General features: G+C 37.2%; 1 protein-coding gene across 3 annotated transcripts; it reads right to left on the reverse strand.

Annotated features, from left to right (window-relative positions):
• Positions 1–1,294: 1,294 nt before the first annotated feature.
• On the reverse strand, positions 1,295–8,143 carry LOC139126537 (uncharacterized). 3 transcript variants are annotated; one of them, XR_011550627.1, is made up of 3 exons: positions 7,523–8,143; positions 4,630–5,079; positions 1,295–2,227 (listed from the first exon to the last, which is right to left on the reverse strand). XR_011550627.1 is itself a non-coding variant. In XM_070692591.1 (2 exons), exons 1-2 carry the CDS (start codon positions 5,543–5,545, stop codon positions 2,019–2,021), a joined length of 1,125 nt encoding a protein of 374 aa, XP_070548692.1. In that variant the 5' UTR covers positions 5,546–7,516; the 3' UTR covers positions 1,295–2,018. The 3 variants fall into 3 exon arrangements, 1 of the variants encoding a protein (XP_070548692.1); XR_011550628.1 differs by lacking the exon at positions 7,523–8,143 and adding an exon at positions 5,836–7,516; XM_070692591.1 differs by lacking the exon at positions 7,523–8,143 and having other exon boundaries at positions 4,630–7,516.
• Between the last annotated feature and the right edge of the window lie 15,260 nt (positions 8,144–23,403).

Genomic DNA, 23,403 nt, shown 5'->3' on the forward strand with positions numbered 1-23,403 from the left:
TTTATTTGGTATATAGGGATAACCTAGCAATACAATTTTTTTGACAAAATGTGACATGACTTCAGTGACCTTTGACTCAAATATACATATTTGTCCATAACTCAGTAACCACAAGTGCTACACCCTTCATATCTGGTATGATTGGACACCTTATGATGCCACATATTGTAGCTTATTAATTATGCACATATCTCATTCTGAGCAAGCCAATAGAGCTGGATGTCTGATTTTTGGTATAAAGGGATAACTATAGGAGAGAATTTTTTTGACTAAATGTCATGTGACCTTGATGACCTTTTACCTAAAATATATGTTTATGTCAATAAATAAGTAACCACAAGTGCTATGTCCTTTGTATTTAGTAGGATGGGAGACCTTATGACAACACACGCTTTACCTCATTAATTTTGCACACACCTAATTCTGGGCAAGTGAATAGAGCTAGAGGTCTGATTTTTTGGCATATAGGGATTAATTAGCAATATAATTTTTTTTTCAAAATGTCATGTAACCTCTATGACCATTGACCTTGATTATACATATATATGCATATCTCAATAACCACAAGTTCTATACCCTCCAATTTTGATAGGATATTAGACCTTAAGATGGCACATCTTGTACCTCATTTATTATGCGCATATGTATTTCTTGGCTGTCCAATACTGCTAGAGGTCTGATCTTTTTTCCCGATTTAGAACCATAACTTAGACATGCCTCATGTGTTTCAAATTGGGAACAACGACATAGACCTATTTGCCCATAGATCTCAACATATACACTCCAGTGATACTTCTTAATGACCACATTTCCCTGCCCCATCAAGACTAATACTCCTATTACAAGTGGGGACTGTCATTGTCAATGACTTGTTTAGTTAATGGTTGTATCACAGTATTCAATATTTCTAATTCTGTATTTTTTTCCATTTTATGTTCTGAATAAATACATTAAACATATTTCACTGTCTCCAGTACACTACATTTAAGTATTTTCACTTCATGCACTTTATCCCTTTCACACATGTTCAAATATCTGACCGGAGAACAAACACTAAATAGTTCAGGATGGGAGCTACAGTGTCATTGACGCTATTTTTGAGTATTTGTCCCAAATTTAAGTTTTTCAATGCTTTCTTTGCTTAATTTAATTCCTAAAAGAGTCTCATTATTTGAATTCATGTTCAGTTTTTTAAGTCCATAGGGAGACAAATGTACTGAACGTTTTATCCAGTTTCTTTTTACCACCTTCATAAAACCATGGAATTATATCTACACCCTTGAACAGCCTCCTTTATAGCATAAAACAGTGGCATCAATGATCTTTGGAAGTCGGATCTCCAATCAAACGGCTGTTTGGCCCACATTTTAAAAGAAGCTGATCTAAATTTTGTGGCAGCGAGTTTTCACATCCATGGAAAATACTTTCTGAGCGGCCGTTCTTTCAGCTTTTGTGGCCCCAGGAAACATATTTTCATTGTAAGAGGCAGACAAACTAGCCCTGGACTGACTTTGGCCGAGATGAATGGGGTCACCTAAACGTGTGACTCTCCACAGTGGGTGAAGAAATTTTAAACCATCCTCTATACCAGCTGCACTTCGCCCATCCCCATCAGTTGTGGCATACTTAATGAGTAGCTGGTGGAGACCAAATTGTTTTCCAAGCTCCCTCCCAATATTAAACTCTGATGGAGGCTCAGTGAATTTTACATTGGCAGTACAGTTTTCATGATTACCTGGACAATTAACATTATAACCCCTTGCTCTAAGCCAAGCCCCGGTCCAGCATAACTTATTATGAACCACCATCCCAATGATCTCATGTTGGTCGGTAATGTCCTCACACGCGACGCCAACAGCTTGTGATGCGGCCTGTCCCACTTGCCTGCGACTTCCGATGGAATAGGAATTATACCTTGCATCTGTTTGTATTGAAATAGGGCTGGAACATGGCATATACCTCGTAATTCATTAATGTCTTTGAGCCCCTCGATTCTCTGTGACATATGTCCGCTTCGTTCAAAATAACCGTCCGCAATCCAACGTTATTTGACAGTGTCTGCATGGCACTACGCGATGGGGGGTCGATGTCAGCCGTAGCAAGTATCTGTCTAATTTTGGTGTTTCCAACTGGGCTGTCTTGAATTCCAACTTGCAGCGCCACGTTGGGGCAGCTGCTTTCGCCCCTCTCCGATCACTTTGAACATCCTTGTACATATTATATGCATCTGAAATGAAAGAGCAATTTTTACAATTCAAGATATACTTCAAACAAATGCCTTTTTTGATTTCTTTGAAAATTGTGAACTCGGCAGATGTACATTCACCAATGGCACTGTGTTGCTGCTGACACGCGTTGAACATATCGACCATTTTTTCCTTGTCGACAATGGCCATACCTCCATGATACTTCCTGCCTCTTTCTAATTGTGATTCTAGATACTTATCTGAAATGCTTGGCTGAGCGGGCCGTGGCCTCAGAAGTTTCCCCAACGTGTCAGAGTGTTCAAGGGATGGAGATGAGCTATTCCTCACAACTCTACCTGTGCTCTCGCTGTCGCTCGTAACTTTCGTAAATTACGAACAAAAATGAAAATTTACGAAAAAAAATGAATGCCCGATCGGCCATTTACGAACGATTTTGTTATTTTTGAAGCCTGATTTTCGGTCAAGATTGAGAATTCCGGGGAAATACTGTCATATCTCGTCTTCAAAACCTACGCTGCCCCTATCATCGGCGCATCGACACATGGTGATAGCTGGCTTTGGACTTTGACCTGTGATAACATGAGCATGCGCGAAAAGGTTTCAAGATCCCCAGGTCTTGTAATCTCATAGTGGTGTGTCATACATTACCACCCCATTACGGTAGTTTCGAGACACCCAAACACTCACATGCTGTCAACTTTCCGAATGGACTGTTGAAGCGGATCGAGGGAAGCGGGCAGTTACAAATACTTTGGATTGATAGTATCCAGTTGGGAAAGAAAGTTGGGCATAAAAACGGCAACTGATATGAAAAAAATACGAAACAATGAAACCGCCGAGCTAGAAGAGATCAAGAACAGTCAGCCTGAAAGACAGTCGAACTACAGCAGAACTGCAGTCCGGACCGCACATGGTTGAACATGTACTGCAAAGTGTGCATGGAGGTGGAAGCGAGCCGGAAATCTTAGATGTCATAGATTTGTCATTTGACGATCTGAAAATTGAATTTTTCAGTCAGCGTGCCAATTTTAATAGGTTTCCTTCAAAATATTTTACAAGAAACTGTCTCAGCAAATGTTATGAATGCTGATAGTTTTCTATGATCCAGAGAAAATGCCTGTGCACAGTCCCATGACCAAAAAGTTTATCCAGACAAAAAAATAAATGACGATCATCTGCAGCGTTTTAAAAGTGTAACTGTCTCTAAGAAAACATTAGCAGGATCACCAGTCTCAGTTTGCGTACTTAAATTTGATTGAGATGAGACAAAATTTGTGCGAAACCACAGACTGTCAAATGTTCTGATCAATGGTTGTTTAAAAAGAATTTTAGAGATGAACATGGCATAATGACTGCAGCTAGAGATGCACCACCTAGTACGTGGTCTATGGATGACGTGCATACTTTCAAAGTAACAGAGCTTTCCAATATGAAAAACAGGGGACAGATTTTCTAGCATCTAAAACTTGTGCAAACACTGATAATATTTGATAATGATTTATGACCGCTTCATAAATTAATATATATAATCATCAACCACTGACTACACACACAAAGGGAGTTATGATTTGTGTCACAATATACTTGAACATGTTATGTTGTGTAATAAAGATAGAGTAATTGAATAACATTCATTGGCCGTTGACCAAAATTACACACTTTATTGAGAAAAGGGAGAAATTTCAATGTTACAAGCATTCATGACCCATGATGTACTGTGTTATTTAATAAATTTTTTGAAAATGCGTATCAAAATATGAGTGTTCATTGTCAAAAAAACTAAAAAGGGATTTTTTCATTTTCTTTTGTCTATAATGAAATCATTCATCATTTCTATCCCCTTAAAATCACCTATTGAGTACCAGAAGTGCTTGTTGAAAGTTGGTGGGTTCGGAATAACATAATTTGTGCTTACTAATATTTTTTGAACCCAATTCGTAAATTTACTAACAATTTCGAAAGGCAGGGAGAGCACAGTCTACGGTAAATATCCAGGTCAAGCCTCCTCCAGCTGGTTAATTTGAGTGGAGTATTTTGTGGACCAGCCTGTAAACTCTGCCTTCTACATGTGTACCTCTTGTGACCAGCTTTAAAACCAGTTTTCATACGTTTCCTCCTGCCTTTTATAGCCATAGTGTTGCAGTCAGTGCTTAGAATTAAGTTTTGTAACTGTCTAGCTAAATGACAGTTTAGAACACATTCTCTGCTGATATCACACCCAAGTGTTCTAGAATCATGACAGTTTAATTCCAAAAAATAATTCCCATGCAAATGAATACCAGTCAGTGGTTGCCATAGTATTCCATGTGACATGTTCAATAGGCAAAACCACCACTGAGACAGCGGAGGCGGCCATACTGGATTTCATGAGTATAGGGGTATGGGGAAGCATTTTGTGATTTACAAGAGAAAGGCCACTCACTTTTCCAAAACAAACCACTTTTTAGCTCATATTTGGTTTTATATATAAATACCAAAAAGAGCTTATATGATGAGTCTAAGTGGCGTCTGTATGTCTGTATATTTGTGACATGTTTATGTCCGCTTCGTTCAAATAACCGTCCGCAATCCAACGTTATTTGACAGTGTCTGCATGGCAGTACCTCGTAATTCATTAATGTCTTTGAGCCCCTCGATTCTCTGTGACATATGTCCGCTTCGTTCAAAATAACCGTCCGCAATCCAACGTTATTTGACAGTGTCTGCATGGCAGTACGGGATGGGGGGTCGATGTCAGCCGTAGCAAGTATCTGTCTAATTTTGGTGTTTCCAACGGGGCTGTCTTGAATTCCAACTTGCAGCGCCACGTTGGGGGCAGCTGCTTTCGCCCCTCTCCGATCACTTTGAACATCCTTGTACATATTATATGCATCTGAAATGAAAGAGCAATTTTTACAATTCAAGATATACTTCAAACAAATGCCTTTTTTGATTTCTTTGAAAATTGTGAACTCGGCAGATGTACATTCACCAATAGCACTATGTTGCTGCTGACACGCGTTGAACATATCGACCATTTTTTCCTTGTCGACAATGGCCATACCTCCATGATACTTCCTGTCACTTTCTAATTGTGATTCTAGGTACTTATCTGATATGCTTGGCTGAGCGGGCCGTGGCCTCAGAAGTTTCCCCAACGTGTCAGAGTGTTCAAGGGATGGAGATGAGCTATTCCTCACAACTCTACGGTAAATAGTCAGGTCAAGCCTCCTCCAGCTGGTTGATTTGAGTGGAGTATTTTGTGGACCAGCCTGTAAACTCTGTTTTCTACATGTGTACCTCTTGTGACCAGCTTTAAAACCAGTTTTCAGACGTTTCCTCCTGCCTTTTATAGCCATAGCGTTTGCAGTCAGTGCTTAGAACTAAGTTTTGTAACTGTCTAGCTAAATGACAGTTTAGAACACATTCTCAACTGATATCACACCCAAGTGTTCTAGAATCATGACAGTTTAATTCCAAAAAATAATTCCCATGCAAATGAATACAGTCAGTGGTTGCCATAGTATTCCATGTGACATGTTCAATAGGCAAAACCACCACTGAGACAGCGGAGGCGGCCATACTGGATTTCATGAGTATAGGGGTATGGGGAAGCATTTTGTGATTTTACAAGAGAAAGGCCACTCACTTTTCCAAAACAAACCACTTTTTAGCTCATATTTGGTTTTATATATAAATACCAAAAAGAGCTTATATGATGAGTCTAAGTGGCGTCTGTATGTCTGTATATTTGTGGGTATATGCGGATGTATGTCCGTCACACATAAAGGCTCCCACAAAGGATTTACTTCCTGGTTCGTTACCCTCAAAGATAGTCCGGGTTAAAAATAGTGCCAATCTGTGCAAATCAAGAGCTTTGATAAAGATTTTAAAGGTTAGACCATGAACTTATAGTGTTTTAGTGAGAGCAGCATGAGCTCCATTCAAAAATCACATCAGCTTTGCAGACAGTGGTATGATTGAGCTGAAATCTGTTGAGTTATGAGACCCACTTTATGTGTATCAATGGGCCTTGAATTTTGCAAAATCACCACTGGGGGCGCTATTTTGACCTCTAGCTCAAAATTTCCGTGGACTTGCCCATACGAAATTTTGATCAGTGTACAAGCTAAAGCTGATTATACACCTGTTAATGGGATTTGGGCCGCTGAATGTTCTAAAGTAGGAAAATTTAACTCAACGCTACCGTGGTCGCCTATGGGAAGTGAATTAGTGATCTTGTGCCATATGGTTTATTGGTACTTACTTAATTTTTACTCTAAGCAGTGTTCATGCAATGACCACACCCAAGATTTTATCATTATTTACATAAGGGGCCTGGTATATAGGAATACATTGGCCTTTGTAGTCAAGGGGTTAAGCCCATTTTTGTGAGAAATGGGACGTGTATATGTATATGGAGAAAAAAGCAGAAGACATATCTGTTTATTAAGGATAAGGATTGTTCTCGAAAAATTGCGGAAAACAGCAGTGTTTCATTACTTTTTGATAGTGTGGGGAGAAAGTGGCCTGTAGGTAAAATGTTTGAACATGCATCTTAATTACAACTTTGTATTGTTATTTGTAGTTTTTAGCTCATATTTGGTTTTATATATAATACCAAAAAGAGCTTATATGATGAGTCTGAGTGGCGTCTGTGTCTGTATATTTGTGGGTATGTGCGGATGTATGTCCGTCACACACAAAGGCTCCCATACCGCCAAAGCTACCATCTCAGTATTTGGTGTTCAGGTAGATGTAAGGGTTGAGATGTGAATTTGTTCAAATTAACACATCAGTGTCAAAATGTGCAAATGAGGTAAGAAAAAGGGAAATACTGCAAGTGTGGCAGTGAACTGAATCAGCCCACACAAATTCGTGTTCACAAATTTAGATCTTCGTCAGCAGACACTACCGATATGATGGTGATCTAATTTAGCAATGAATTTTATCAGACACTGGTGTAGTCTCAACACTTAAATACTTTTGATAAGATCTGGCACTATATTTCCTTGATAAATCATAGTATATTATTTCTCTGAACAGTGAGTGTCATATTATCCTTCTATTGCATTTCCTAGCTGGCACAATTTAGAGTCGACTGTGACACACTCGCATTATTTTGGTCACTAGTGCAACATATCTTCGTTCAACTATGAAGTGCATTGTTAAACACCTGAACACAAAATAATCGTTAGCGTAGTATTTTGCACAAACGAAATATGCAAGTTATAGTGTTATTGTTATGGTTTAACAAAATTTCACTAACATCTAAACAAAGATCAGTGTCTGCATTTTCGTACCACAGCGCCATAGCCGATCAATAATAAACATACCTCTTATCCATTTCTTCTATGCACTCATATGGAAGATAACCTTCTTTTATAGCTTGCATCAAATGAGCGCAACACTGATGGCCTCTTTAATGATGCAAGATCAGTGCAGGCACACTAAACTTCTTGTTGTATTTTACGTTCCACACCAGTCAGTACTATAGGTATGAGCATACACATGTTGATAATTTTCTCTACGTCATTCACCAGTGTCAGCAGCCATGTTAACCAGATTGACCTCACTGGAACTAATTGAGCCTAGAGTTTATAGTATGCAACATTCCATGTCCCTCTTTCCTTGAGAAAGGGTATTGGGGTATCTAGTGGATAGTCTTTGGGTATCACTCTCTGATGTTCCTGTCTGTGATGATTGTGGTGCACAAAGGGCTGGATGAAGCTTAACTTTGACGTCAGTTATTTCAGGTATATTTGATGGCAATTAGACTCATTGGGTTTTATGGTGTTGAGAGGGCTGACTGGTATATCGAATAATCTTTTTGCGACACTCAGGCCAGTTCTGCATCGCTCATCCTGTTCATCTTTACCACTTGCATTATCTGGACAGTTGACAACCCGTTTAGACAAAATGGCTGTTCTTACATTAAGTTTCAATGCCCCTAATGATAAAGTGTCATATTGCAACCAGGTTTGTCCTTTTCCTTGCAGAGGTCACACCTGTAAATAGACAGAGTATGGAATTTCATAAGTGACAGATTAAAATGAGCACCAAGTGAAATGAATAACTCCAAAATATTAAACTGAGAATGTGAATATGGTAATTGTTGTTCTAGAAATGAACATAGTAAACTGTTTTCTCATGGTTGTCTTTGAATTCTACCCTCTGGGATATTGAGTTTATTGGGTAAGGAAACCATTTCTTTGTGAAACATTTGATAAGTAAATTTAACGTTTAATGGTCATTTTGATTTCCCACCATTTTCAAAAATTGGTAATACCGTATTACAAAGGAAACAGAATGTAAAATGCCATACTATTGAAAACTTTCACCCCATGCAGTTTATGGGAAAAGTTCAGTCCAAATATGGACAGTATCCTTGATTTTTGCTTTTTCACATGGGGCTGGGGTTTAATGAGTGGCCACTCATTTAATTGCAGTGTACTCCTTATCTTGTTCAAAGTTACACATTTAGTCCCAGCAGGTAGTTAATAATAAGTTTATACACACCTAAATTAGTACATTCTCACAATATTATTTAGTTTGAAAATAAAAATGAAAGTAAAATCATTAAAATAATGCTAAAGATAAAGCTAGTGGGGCTTTAAGTGTCTGTGTGGAATAATTTGTTTTTAGATATTTGAACCTAAGCTGTAAGTCTCATCTTTACAGTCTCACATTTCCAACCTCCACTTTGAATAGATTATTTCAAAAGAGTCTCTAGGCAGTATGCAGCTGTAGTCTGCAGAAAGGAACAAAGGGGCTTATACTCAGGCAGGGGCTGTTAGTCAGAAGAATATGGTACTTTTATCTTACCTTTTTGTAATGACACTGATATGTCACCTTAGCATGATGATTTGGGGCATCTGTTGGTTTCATAATTGACGACAGTCCAACTCTACACTTCCAGCTGTAAAAGTTTCTGCATCTGACACATTGTCCATTGTTTATGTGGTCAGGCACAACAAAGTTAATATGTTTTATTAATGTTTCCTCTGATGCCATCTGTGTGGCTATTAAGAATGGAAAACATATTAAGATTTAAAAGAGGAAAGTTAGCAATTATGCAAACAGCTAAAACGTGCTATTTCAACAAATGCAAAATATAATGAGCTCTTACCCTCCTAAACCAAAGCATCATGTTTGTCATGCATCTGCTTTAGTTATAAATGCTCCCTTACTGACCCAGCGAACCTGTGAGCTAAATTGGTTGGACAAGCATCCCTAAAAATGTGCATGTTCTAATGTCACAACTATTTTCATAGGTCCAAATAAAATCATTCTTACGAGCTTTACAAGTTTGGTCTATAGTTAGTGTGACTGACAGAAAGACTAGCAAACATGTAGACTAACCGAGTGATGACATTGGCCACCTTGTGTGCTTTTGGCATAGGGGCCAAAAATAAAAATCCAAGTCTGGCTCCATCATTCTTGGGTTTGCCTTAGGATACTCTGGTATGCAAAGGCTTAATCTTGTGAACTGATAATGAATTTATTAACCCTGTAAAATAATTCTCATCGTGTTAAAACTTCTTTTCTCTAATTACATAGCTCACTACTTTCTTGCACACACAAGTAACTCTACATGTAGTTTGTTCACATATGTGTTGCACATATGCATGCCCAAGAACTTTCATTGAATCTGTGTAAATAATGTTATTTGTAAGTTTCAAAACTGTACAGTTGTATACCCAATAAGGTCTGTATTCCTACAATATTTCTACCCTTCACACTCATACATTTCTTCATGATACCATAGGATAAGGTGGTTGGAAAGGCTATTTTTGCACCAATTCTTTTCTCAGAGTTAATGTCAAGTTCAAGTGTTTTAGTTCAAATTTTCAGGATAACTCCCTTAGTTAATATTTTCTCCAGAGAATAAAAAATTGTATATTTGCAGCCATGATTTTGAAATATGACACCAGTAAATATTAAAATTTAATTTTTCATATTTTTTTTACATATTTGAATTTAATAATAATTGGATAGTATTAATATTACCAAATTAGTTATAAATATGTGGACACTATTTATTGTAAGATTTGTACGGCAGGATTTGTAAATTAAATTTGTTTTTATGATTTTACATGGGTTTATATATCAAAAAATTATTAAAAATTCTTTCAAATTTCAAATACAGGAAAATTGTGCCGTACAAATCTTATCTGTAACCTTGTTAATAGGCTGTAAAAATTCCATGTCCATATCTCATTTCAAAGTTGGATTAAATTGGTATACAATTATGTAGGAAAACTGTTATTCTGTCAAAATGTTGAAAACAAGCCATATTTGCACCCCTCTTTTGAAGTCATAGAGCAGTTGTTTTTGGTTAATCTCACTTTTGACACCTCTTTGACACTCAAAGAATCTAAAAATGCATTTACAATAGCAGTCACTCACTCTGAATGCCAGCACCGCCTTAAAACTTTCCTGAAAAACAGCAAATAATGACTTTCCTTTTCAAACATTTTATTAAAAGCTAGGGGACCTCTACCATAGTTAATACACTAAGGACTCCCCAACTTCTTCTTATTTGGTCAGTTTTTCAGAAGTTTGAACAGGCTATAACTCTGCAATGCCTTTGTGCCCAAATGTCTAGTTTTTTTTTTCCACAGAGAATGTTGACTACTTTTATATTTTAATAGTTTTGTTGAAATTTATACTGACGCTCTAGCCTTTCCAACCACCTTAAAGAAAAGGAGACATGTTCATCAGTTTATAGAATATTGTTAATAGATTCAAAAATGACTGCCAGATGTCATTGAACGTTTTCATATCTCACCCTTGGCCAGTTCCATTTCCAATGTGCTAAATGGTAGTGACTAGATATTTGTCAAATTTTTAATAAAATGTGGTTTATGATATTGAAAGACAATAAAATGAAAAGAATTTAAGAACATGCAATTCCAGAGTCATCCATATACTTGATCTTCTAATTGAGCCCTATAAAGTTAATGTATGAGGTCCTGATTGATCAGTGATGATTATACTCTTGTGGTTGATGTTACCATGATTCCATGTGGCAGTGATCTTGTTGGTACTGTATTAGTAGACATGAAGTGGGGTTCACACATATTGGTAGGTTACAGGGATTTCGAAGGGTGTGGAAAGTAGGATTATCTTGTTTCAGGACAGATAAACAATCAATATGTGAGTTCTAAGCATAGCATACCGGTATAATACTGTTAGTCATTTTGATGACACGTTCATTTACACATAACCAAATTAGGGCAGGTAAGTATGTGGTAAGAAATTGGCAAGTCAACATAAACACTCCTTATATTAAAAAATCCTTTGAGTGCCAAAGTCATTTTTTGTCACTGTACCAAATGTAATGATGACAATTTTTTTTAAATCCGAAAAATTTTCAGATTGTTCCCAAATTCCGAAAATGACCTAAACACGACACTAAAATTTAGGTGGGAAACATTTCAGTGCTCAAAGGATTAATAATTGCAACCGTTATTACCTTCAGTTTCCTGAGGGAGTCTATAATACTTTCTGTGAACTGCCACATTGTGACCCATATGGTTTGCCAACTGCTCAAGTTGATGGTTCTTCAAAGAAAGAATTTGAGACAATGTTGCCACGTGTTTACTCAATTTTGTACTGGTAACTACTTTATGGGTCCTTGAGTCCAGCTTCAGAGGCAAACTTCTTGATGACTTCATATGGGCTTTCAAAGGAGTGCTGGCACAAGGTGTACCTCTTGTTATCACAAACTTGCTTTCAAGCATTATTTTTAGTCCCCGCGGACGAAGTCCGGCGGGGACTTATAGATTGGGTCCCGTCTGTGCGTCCGTCCGTCCGTCATCAACAGTTTCTCAGACACTGCTGAACCAATTTCGTTCAAACTTAGCACAAAGGCATAGCACTATGACCTACAGATGCACGTCGATTTATTTTGTGATACGATCGAATTTGGCCGCGAGGCGGCCATTTTGTTGTGATTTTTCATGTCTTTGGACCATAACTCAGACATCCTTGAGCAGATTATGTTCAAACTTGGCACAAAGGCATAACACTATGGCTTTCATATCCATGTCAAATAATTTTACGATATAATCCAATATGGGCGCGAGGCGGCCATTTTGTTGCGATTTTTCATGTCTTTGGACCATAACTCAGACATCCTTGAACAGATTCTGTTCAAACTTGGCACAAAGGCATAACACTATGACCTACATGTGCATGTCAAATGAGTTTGCGATACGATCCAATATGGCCGCGAGGCGGCCATTTTGTTTGCGATTTTTCGTGTCTTTGAACCATAACTCAAACATCCTCGAACTGATTCTGTTCAAACTTGGCACAAAGGCATAACACTATGGCCTACACATGCATGTCAATTATATTGCGATACGATCCAATATGGGCGTGAGGCGGCCATTTTGTTGCGATTTTTCATGTCTATGGACCATAACTCAGACATTCTTGAACCAATTCTGTTCAAATTTGGCACAAAAGCAAAACAGTATGCCCTTCATATGAACACCAATTTATTTTGTGAAATGATCCAATATGGCTGACAGGTGGCCATTTTTTTGCGATTTTTTCATGTCTTTGAACCGTAACTCAAATATCCTTGAACCAATTTTGTTCAAACTTGGCACAAAGGCAAAGCACGTACTATGGCATGCATATGCATGTATCAATTAACCTTGCGATAGGATCCAATATGGCTGCAGAACTGCCATTTTGTTGGAATTTTGCATGTCTTTGAAGCATAATTCAAAGGTCATTACACCCATTTTGTCCAAACTTGGCACAAAGATCAAGCACTATGGCATACATGTCAATTTACTTCGTGACATGTTCCAATATGGCTGCCAGATTGTAAATTTTTTTCCAATATCTCTGCCCGATGGTCATTTTTGGATTTTTTCATGTCTTTGAGGCTTAATCATATGCAAATATTCCTTAACCAATGTTGTTGAGACTTGGTACAAAGATAAAGTACTATGGCATACATATGCATGTCTACTAATTTTGTGCTATGATCCATATGGTCAAGAGACAGCCATTTGATTTCAATTTTGGTGTGATTTTTTTATGTCTTTGAAACATAAACATACCGGTAGGTCACTGTCCCTCGATGGACTGATTTTGTTCAAACGTGATACGAAGATAAAATACTACGGCTGCATTCTTGTGCACATTAAATTGTTTCATTATATGATCCAAAATGGCTGATTACAACAACATACCCAATCCCATAGCATTTCGAAAATTCCACCAAACCATGTGTATAGTATGTGCCGTCATGACACTAGAGGCAGTGAGGGCATCGTTATGTGTGATGTAATCAAAAGTTCCTTCAGTGGTCATTACCGGCAGAGATGAGTCATTTATTGAACGTTCCTCAGATTACTTTATTATGCAAGTCACAGGCCTGATGCACCCATTGCATCAATGTCATTCCACAGCGACCTAGACCACAGCTACCTAGACACCAATGATTATAACAAATGGACAAGCGGGGACTGTGTCATCAACGATGACTTGTCTTTGATGTATTGTACAGTCCTACACAAGCTTTTGTGCATGTTTCCTGTAAGCAATATAGGGATTCCCTTCCTTGTTTCCCTCTCACCATAACCAATGACAGTCCATCTAATGCCACTTTCTCTGATGTGGTTAGTGACTTGGCTATTTCATCATGGATTGGCAGTTTCTCATTCACTTGCTTCAAATACTCTTCTATACTGAGAGCTTTGACCTCCCAGGGCTGCCTCCTGTTGAAGAGGATAATATGTGCAAGAGTTAGAGCAGTACGTTTTTTGTATAGTATGTGTTGGCCATCATCAGTCCTTGTTGTTGTTGTTGATTGAAAGCTCTGATAAGGGCCAGCCTTTCTAAATTTAACATTATACCGGTAGTTTTATGGTAGAAAATTGCATATTTTAAAGTTACAAAGCTTAAGCCTTTCAGTTTGTTTCAATTTTAAGTGAGTTTTTAAACAAAATTATAACATAAGGGTTAGGGGTAATGTTTCCCTCTCTGCCTCGATTCATGACTCATGAAATCATACAAATGTCATTTTGGTTGAAAGATCGGAAAAGGGCCTTTTTAAACATGTATAGTTTTATTGGGAAAAATAACCTAGATTTAAAAGTTACAGAACTTAAACCTTTCAGTTTGTGTTAGTTTTAAGTGACTTTTTAAACACTATGCACAAAAAGTTAGTCCGTAGGCCAGGTATCGAAATTATTCTGTCTAAGGCATTTTACACGCTATTAGCTAGTATTCTCAGCTGTCATAATCTGCTTATTTACCATTTAACTGATGCTGGGTAAGAGTGTAACGACTTGTTTTGTAGGGGGCAGTCACGCCCTCACCAGTAAAATAGGAATGGGTTAGGGGTAACATATTTACCGCTAGTCGGAAACAAAAACAACAAAGTACCATAAACAATACATTTTTAGAAAGCACAGATAATGCCCTTACCATTGGTATAAAACTTCATGGGGATAAATCAATATTCAAACATCGATTATATTTTATATCAGCCATTAAATGTAAATTGTAAAATTTGCTTAATTTCACACCCAATAATGAAGTTCCTGTTCCTCCAAACAAATTTTAGAAGGTATTTATACATTATTTTAAAGAACTTAATGAAATAAATATGAGAAAAAACATATAAAGTGCGTATCTTAAGATTTATGGGGTGCGTCGATTGTTTTCCTAATGTATGGTATGCCGTATACCCCTCCATAATATACATTTACGGGAAAGGGGTATGGGCAATATTGCCTCTCCTACCAAACGCAGCGAATAAGGAAGCCACATAAATATCATATATCTGACACATTAAGAGAGTTCTAAAAAGATATGGCTTGATGTGGTAAACTAAAAAAATTGTTCAGTAACAATTCCTTAACTCAAAGTTTGTGTTACTTTAGTGATATTTACTTGTTAAAATGAACATGAGAAATACTCTTCAAGGCATTAAATACCACTAAAAAAGTTAAAATGATGGTAAATAAAAGACGTTTTACTCATTTCAATAACTCAAACAAGGGAAAGAAAGTTAACAGCTATATAACAGCTTGAATTTCATCAAAATCGCTTAAATTGACGAGGCATCACAGTACCGGTATGCGTATGTTTTTGGGAAATTTCGGCACAAGGCATCAATATGAAAGTACTTTTTAAAGATGTAAACAAGTTCAATACACATAATTTTAAAATCAATATGTCAAAAATTATATATTTCACACCCACAAACTCTGAATTGGATTTCTTAGTCTTTATGCTAAGTTGATATGACAGCAGCAATAATTAATCCCTTTTCTTTATTTGTATCGTGAATGATATATAAGCAATAAAGCACCATTTGAAAGGGACACGAAACGGTTTTAATCAGTAAACAACATATATGCATGAGCTCCACACTTGTGTATAAGGAGTGCAATGGTCAAAACCAAGTGGTATACCCAAACTTGCTTTATGACATGCCTCGATGTGCATTGATATGTATAGGAACATCCGGGAGGTGAGCGGGCAGGTGAACAAAGTACTGATTGGTTTCCATGGTAACCCGGTCCAGTGAAGCCCTTCGACGTTTGCAACGTCAAAGTAGACGCTTAACGCTAGATGTAAAATATCCATTTATTCTTGCTGTCGATTCACAATTTTTTGCATAGAATGGACAAAAGATAACACATCTTTTTTTTGCCAGTTGTTGTCTCTTTTTATCATGCTGTTAATTGACTCATTTGCATTTTGGTTATACATTTTTGGTGGATAACCTAGTCCACACATTGTGCGTATATCAGCTAACATTGTACTTTTTATCAGATCACTTTGTTTGCCAGAAAGTAATTCCCCTCCTTTCTGGTGCCTTTCGACCCACTCATTCTCCAAATTTACTAATTTTTCATCAAATTCTTCTGGGGTGACAGCATCAACAAGGCCCTTTTCCTTTTTCTCATCAAACATACGACCAAATACCGTATATCATGAAACTTACTCTTTTGTTTTGCTGTATGTATTACCCTTCATGCCAAGGTCAGTCAGTTTAGACATCACATTATCTTTCATATGTATATCACACATAAGATGAAATGCTTCTGGAAAGGTGGACTTAACATTTTCATATACATTGTGTTCTCCATCAGATCCAAAAGCTTTGAAACCCCTAGTGGGTGGATGGAAACTCACCAAGGCAGACGAAAGCTCAAAATAACTTTCAAAGTCTTCCCTTTGATGTATAAGAGCTGGACCTAACATCACCGGATGTGCTCCGTGTTTGTTCTGAAGCATCAAATGTCTGAATGTTGTTAGTGTTACGTGGAAGTTTCCCAGGTTATAGGTAGGATCTACTCCTAACACACAAAAGTTATCTGATTTTGTACAAAATTTTTCAATGTCACTTAGCTGCTGATCAGTGGTTAACACAACCATTAATTCTGGAGACACTTTTACAGATCTTATGTACGCATGCTAATTCATTGGCCATTTCAATCAGCTCTACAACAGAATCTTTCTCTAAAAATTCTTGCCTCTTGGTCACGTGTCTGAAATTTGTCACTTGTTTTTCGGTTGCGAGGAAAATGCCCAACTGATTTGATATTCATGACACCACCAGCATCCTCAATAACCTGATGAACAACTGCCTTTGCTCTACTAGATGCTGACATTCACTTGGTTTTGGATTTTGTCGACTCATGTGTTCTGTAATATGGCTTACCTCCCTTTGAATTTCTCTGTTTCTTAACTAGGATGTTATGTTCAGGCCCATCAAAAAAATACTGCACAAATGTTAAATTGCTTTCAACTCCATCACTTTTCATGAGTCTGATTACCACTCGATGAAAATCTGGCAAACTTTTGTTTATGTATCGTCTTCTTAATTGTTACCTTAAATACGTCCCCTTTACCAAAATAACTGTTATCTACCTGTGAAGATGTTGTTATGCCCAGCAGTAGTAGCGGAGATCTCTAAGCTCTGGACTTAGAGATTTGTAAGCAGATAGAACAGAGTTGCTGATAGAACGGAGTTGCTTGTATGTGTACCAGACATCTCAGACATCTCCGCAGCAAGGCTTTCAGATATCCTGAGAAGCTGCTGACTTAACCTTGAGAGGATGCAGCATCAATCCAGCGGCCAGTGTGCCGACAGCCAACCCTACTGAGACCAGATTCCTGTTAAGCAAGTAGAGGGTAAGTCCAGTTAAGGACATGGTTAATGGCTGTATGCTGCTCGATCCTGTTCCCGGAGTATCACCTTAAACTCTGGTGTTGCTGCTCTAGCCTTGCTAGACTGTCTTCCCTTATGAAAGATCAAAATTTACCACAAGTTTGCATTCCTTATTTGTTACAAACTTGATACAAATTCTGACGTCCAAACAAGCACCAATCTGCTAGTCAGTTATATACACTTTGATTCAACATATGCTAAGTTAGCAGCAAGAATGTGTGGAGACTGTGATGAACATTGCACAAAGTTTGTACAGAGAATGTAGAGGTCATTTTGTCTTTAGCTCTCATTTGGTATATCGAAGAGAGCTAATCGTATAAGGTGAATCATTTCATTTGCATCTCATTTACATGTCGTCTGTATGTATGTATGTATGTATGTATGTATGTATGTATGTATGTTAGTCCGTCCAGATCAAAAACTCCTAAACCGCAGCAGCTACCAGGTAATTCTTGTACTGTATACACCCTATCAATTCACCCAGAAAAAAATAATTAATATGATTTTAAATAATTGTTGAATTAATTAGGAAATCATCAAAGCCAAAATAATTTTAGTGTAGAATTATCAGAAAGTTTAACTTTTTTTGACAGTTCATAGTGAAATGCTTACCATCTTGGAGGATTAAAACATGTAAAGGCAACTTTCCTGAATCCCAGCTTTGACATATTCTGAACCGTCCTTTATTGTGCCCTGTATGTTATCTAAAAGAAATTGCTCAAAATAGTCAATAGAGATAGAGATAGAGAAAGTTCTAATGTCCATTTATTGGCAACATTTTCGACTTAGCTTATGCCTCCTTCTTTTATTCTGAGTAATCTCTCTTTAAAGAGGCCCTTTATCTTTGGATTTGGAATAAAATGACTTCACATTTGTGCATGGAGGCATATTCTTTTTTTTATCTTCACCTGTTACAGATCCCCTACAGAATGCAGTGGATAGTTTTCGTAAGGCTACATAACATTTTTTTCCAACTTCCTTCTTGAATTTCTTGTCCTTCTTACCTCTCTTTGGTTTGATCTTAATTTTCAATTTCTTTCTTCTGACCTCTTGATTCTTTGCAGTTTTCTCGTCGTCTAGCTCTTCTGACCCTGACTCTTCAGATGGCAGATAGCTTTCTGAAGAACTCTCAGAGTGGGTAAGATCCATTTCCTCTTTACCTGAAATGAATAATCAGGTGTTGCATATTCACTGTTTGGTGATTACAAAGACTGAACTGTCAGTAGATATTAAGGATGACATAACCAATATTTAATTTCAAAACCTCGCTTCCAATCAAATAATTTAAGCAAAACCAAAAAGGAGATGTATCAGATGATCCTACACTTTGATCTATATGGAGTTCAGAGCTATGTAGGTGCTTACTACTGTAAAATGAAACAAAAAGACTTAACATTGAATTAAATATTCATAGTTTGAGTGGGGGTAAACTTTATCTTAAGATGCTTGTAGAAATTAATTCTATCCATGTTTATAAAACAGAGATACCGGTACTCACCAATATCCATTTCCTGAATGATGTTTTTGGTGAGTCATAATAGTTTGTCATGATAGGGTGGTCAAATAAATAGAGATAGAGAAAGTTCTAATTTCCATTTATGGTTGACTTGGTAAGGATAAAATAAAATTACTTTTTGAGGAAAAAAATAGAGTGGTCAATTAACCCTTAAGACGCCATAGACTTTCATGCAATATAGCCTCCCATGCAAGAACTTTTTGAACCAATAAACTTGACATGTTACACTTCTTTTAGACAGGTACAGTGTGTTTCCTGTGATTGGAAGCCCAGCCAAACCACTATGAATTTCAAAGATCAGGAAATGGAGAAGCTTCGAGAAGTCTTTCCATGTTTGGTTTAGCAAATGGGGGTGGGAAAATGGGCTTAAAATGCACATTTTTGGTTCAAAATGTATGAAAATGAATAAAAGACTCTAAAAATAGATCTTATAGTCCAAAAACCTGCAAACTTTTACACATTTTAAATGTCATGAAAAGACACATATTTTGGTGAAAATTTTCAGCAGCGGAACTTATCAAATGTAAATAATAAACAAACAAACAATTGTTGATATTTGTCAATAATACAAATACCACATACCCTTCAACACAGCTACACAAAAGCATATAACACAAGTGAAATATAGCTCAAGACACAATTTTAATCAGCAACATGATTGAATTTCGTAAACAACATCTTTTATTCATTTGTCGTTTATTTATTTATTTGTTTGTTTGTTTGTTTGTGTATTTCTTTCTGCATCGAAAGGTGAAACCATGTAACCAGGAAAAATCTTTGTTTTATTTTTTATTTGGTTTCTGATTGCTATCAGATATATTCAATTGTTGTTGTTCTGGAATGAATGTTGCCATTAAAGTTAGAGAGGATATGTTTGAAAGATTTTGGCATTGCAAGTAAATACAAACAACTTTGATTGATATCATGAACAAGCTGCCATCTTACAAGGCGATTCAAATCAGAGCCTGTATTCAGCTACGTTATTAGCTACCCTATGATTGGCAAACGACGAAAAATTTCACCACAAAACACACTACCTGAACTTCTGAGAATATAAATTTGATTCAAGAACTAAATAAAATAAGTTTGAGGTACACTAAGAACGACATTCGCCTCTGAACGCTCTAATCAGCTTCATATCGTACTGGCCCTGACGTTTGATCGCGACGTCTCCGTAAATCATGACAGTCAATGTGAACACATACGAAAGTTTGATCACGTATTTTGACGAGCACGCAACATAATTCGCCAGTAAATGAACAGAAACCAATAGATATGATATAAATAATTACATATCGGGTATATTTCGACAAAAGAATATGTTATAGACGTAGGAATATGACGCGAGATCAACAGTTCGGAACGTGCCGTGTTGTACGTTTGTACACACAAACCCGTATCGGCGGCCATCTTGGCCGTCTCGATACACGGTGAAGAATGCCGCGATACCAAAGTTTACTTGACATAAACAGACCTGATCGCTCAAAATCACATATTAAATTAAGATTTCGTGAAAGTCCTTTCAAATTTCTTCATCATAAGTGTTTTCGGCCTAGAAAACCGAACTGACATACACAAACTTGAGCTTTCAGAGAGGCTGGTCAATGCGATGCTCCGTGGTGACGCCATTCAAGCCGCTGTTCAACTGTAAAATCACGTTCGGCCGATCAAAAAAAGTCTTCATTTTCTCAGATTATCCTCAAAAAATACCAAAATATATCATTTCTATAAAGAAATGGCCAATTACTTGTCACAAAACGATCGTCTTTAGGATGTACAGCAGGAAAAGGCGTTCAGAATGTCTCTCACTTCGGCAAAGTCAGCGACCAGATCTGATTAGATATTCACGGTAAAAATAGTCGACCCGATTTCCTCGAAAGGTCACTCAAATTACTGGGAATTGCCGTAGCTACAACTGATGATGTCATTATTTTAGTCCTTATATGGACCTGAAGTGGGTTCAAAGGGTAAGGAATGGATTTATTTGTCAGGTGACCTGTTAAACGCGGGAAATCAAGTTCCAAACTTTGCCTGAGCGAACCTCAGGCCGTGTACGGATATATCCGTGCATGGCGCTGAGCGTGAGTTGGGCGTGTACGGATATATACGGGCATGGCGTTTTAAGGGTTAAAAGAGTGGTGATAGGGTTTTTATGGTAAAGCTTGGCTGTAAGATTCCTCATGTGCTATTTATAGCAATTATGCAATCTGTGTAAACAGTGCAATGAAAGTGTTACATGATTCCTTATAAGGCTTTTGATGACCTTGAACTTCTTAAGTTTCAAACATTTGTCTCTTCAGTGTGAGTATATACAGTCTCAACTTATTCAACAGAACGCACAAGTTTACAATGTTAATCAAAGATATCCACCTTCTTCATCAATACATGTGTCACAAAAGGTTATTCTCTACATAACACAGCAAAGCTCTGTCAACTGTTGAGTTGCTTTTTTTTTCAAAACCGCTGGTCAGACAGCTTTAATATTTGGTTTACAGGTCCCTAGGATGACCTTAGTGAGATAATTTCATACAGTCAGGAAATACTTAATTTTGTATCCATGTCTATAGTAGCTTCAGGGACTTTGGCCCTATGTTTAAAATAACTGATAGCAGTGTCAAGTAAACTTGAGAGATCTGCTCTTGTACCCTTTGCTACGAACTGTAGATAAATTAGAGAGAGAAAGTATTTTAAGAAAGTCTTTCAGAGGTATCTAGGCAACCCCACGCGTACCATGGAATTTCAGAGAAAAAATTACACAAGAAACCTAACAAAATCGCTACTGTCAGGGCTTTAAGTATAAGCTAACACACGCAATCTGCAAATGTAAGCAGGAAAACGTTTGTATATTGAACGGTTTTTCGTCTAAAGAGAGGAAAAATCGATGTGGCCAGAGAAAAACTCATGAATATTAATAAGAATGCGTCACTTCAGATCGTAGGGGTCAAACATCAGAACCTCTGTTGACAAAAGCTGTCCTTACGATTTCTCGTGTCTATTTATAGACAGAGAAGGTATTAGAGTTGAAAACCAATATGCTGCTGTCAAGAACTTCCGTCTGTCAAGACTTCCGTCTGTCAAGATCCGTTGACGGCATGCCATTGTGATGGGTCATATCATAAACTGGTGGGGGTGTTCATGGCTCAGGTTGAGGTGTGGGAGAACGATTTTGAGCTATGACAAAAATCAAAAGGGACTTAGCGGCATAGCCACAGTGTTAAGCCTTTCTCCAAGGTTTCTTAGTTGACTACAATCTATTACAGACTACTGAGCTGACGTTAGGGGTACTCACTTTGTGTTTGCTCACTCTGTGAGCGCTAGTGTTTGGTACTGAGTTGCGTGGATATCCCCTCATGGCCTCACGTGATCTGGGCCTGTTGCATAATCTGCAGAGATGATCATATCATGCCTCCGAGTCTGAAAACTGTCATTGTGTAAGCCTGTCGGCATTTTCCTTGCATTTTTTCTCATTTAATTTTGCAAAATATCGGCGAGTACCTCAATATTTCAAGATAACCCTTTCTTCCCAATCGTTTCCTGGAGTTTCAGAGTCATATGAACGAAAATGAGTGAAAGTTTTAGACAGGAAAATCGGACGTCGGCCATGTTCAATGTTTACAGTACAATCAGAAGTTTACGTGGAGGAATTAACCAACAAACACAGGAGTGTTCATGATGCCCGCCCTCTAGAGGCAGACCTCCTATATGAAGTACCACATTTGATGCTTGTGGAAAGCTTGACCACACAATGGAGCATTTAAACTTTTAGAAAATGACAAACTGAATAAGAAGGTATTCAGAAAATGTCAAATACTGAGGAAAAATGCGCAAATATTCAAAATAAACAGGTTAACTGATTGGTCAGCTATAAAAAACAATGAAAATGTTTATGATCAAAAGTTTTTGAGATGCGCACATTTTAACAAATACAGAAATTATTAACATTATAAATATAAGACCAAATTATTTTTTCAGGGATGGGACAGGTTGGAAATGAGGGTGAGAGACAAAGGCACTCCTATTGCTGCATGTGGATGCAGCCACACCATTTCATTTACAGCATACTTATTCACTGTGTTGTGTTCAAGTTCCATATTGTACTGACTGTCAGACTGTCAGAATAACATAACCAAATCAAATCAAATTAGAAAAGGATCAATGCTGTTGTGTGGATTTTGCTGAACATGGCTGATATTTCGCCCTATATATTTGGTATCCAGCAAAGGCATATTTTGATGTAAAGTCAAAATTAACACTACATTGCTGACAATATATTTTACCGTTTCTGCATGATTTTTTCTTTTTTAAATTATAGTATATTAGTACTTCACACAGATTAACAGTTATCGTGATGTCAACCCATAATTTTACATCACAAAGACTGTAATTCTGCCAATTTTTTTTTGTTTTATCATTTTATAAATTTTGCACTGCACAAGATGATTGAACAAATTGCAATGTTTGAATTTGTAAACTCAAAGAATAAAAAT

This window comes from Ptychodera flava, assembly GCF_041260155.1.
Source record: "Ptychodera flava strain L36383 chromosome 3 unlocalized genomic scaffold, AS_Pfla_20210202 Scaffold_27__1_contigs__length_13241970_pilon, whole genome shotgun sequence".
Classification (NCBI taxonomy): Eukaryota; Metazoa; Hemichordata; class Enteropneusta; family Ptychoderidae; genus Ptychodera; species Ptychodera flava.

Coding starts and splice junctions, on each gene's coding strand:
- LOC139126537 (XM_070692591.1), bottom strand. CDS start 5,545: ATGGCTATAAAAGGCAGGAGGAAACGTCTGAAAACTGGTTTTAAAGCT. Junction 2,228..4,629: donor AAGTGGTTTGTTTTGGAAAA/GTGAGTGGCCTT, acceptor CTTTCATTTCAG/ATGCATATAATATGTACAAG.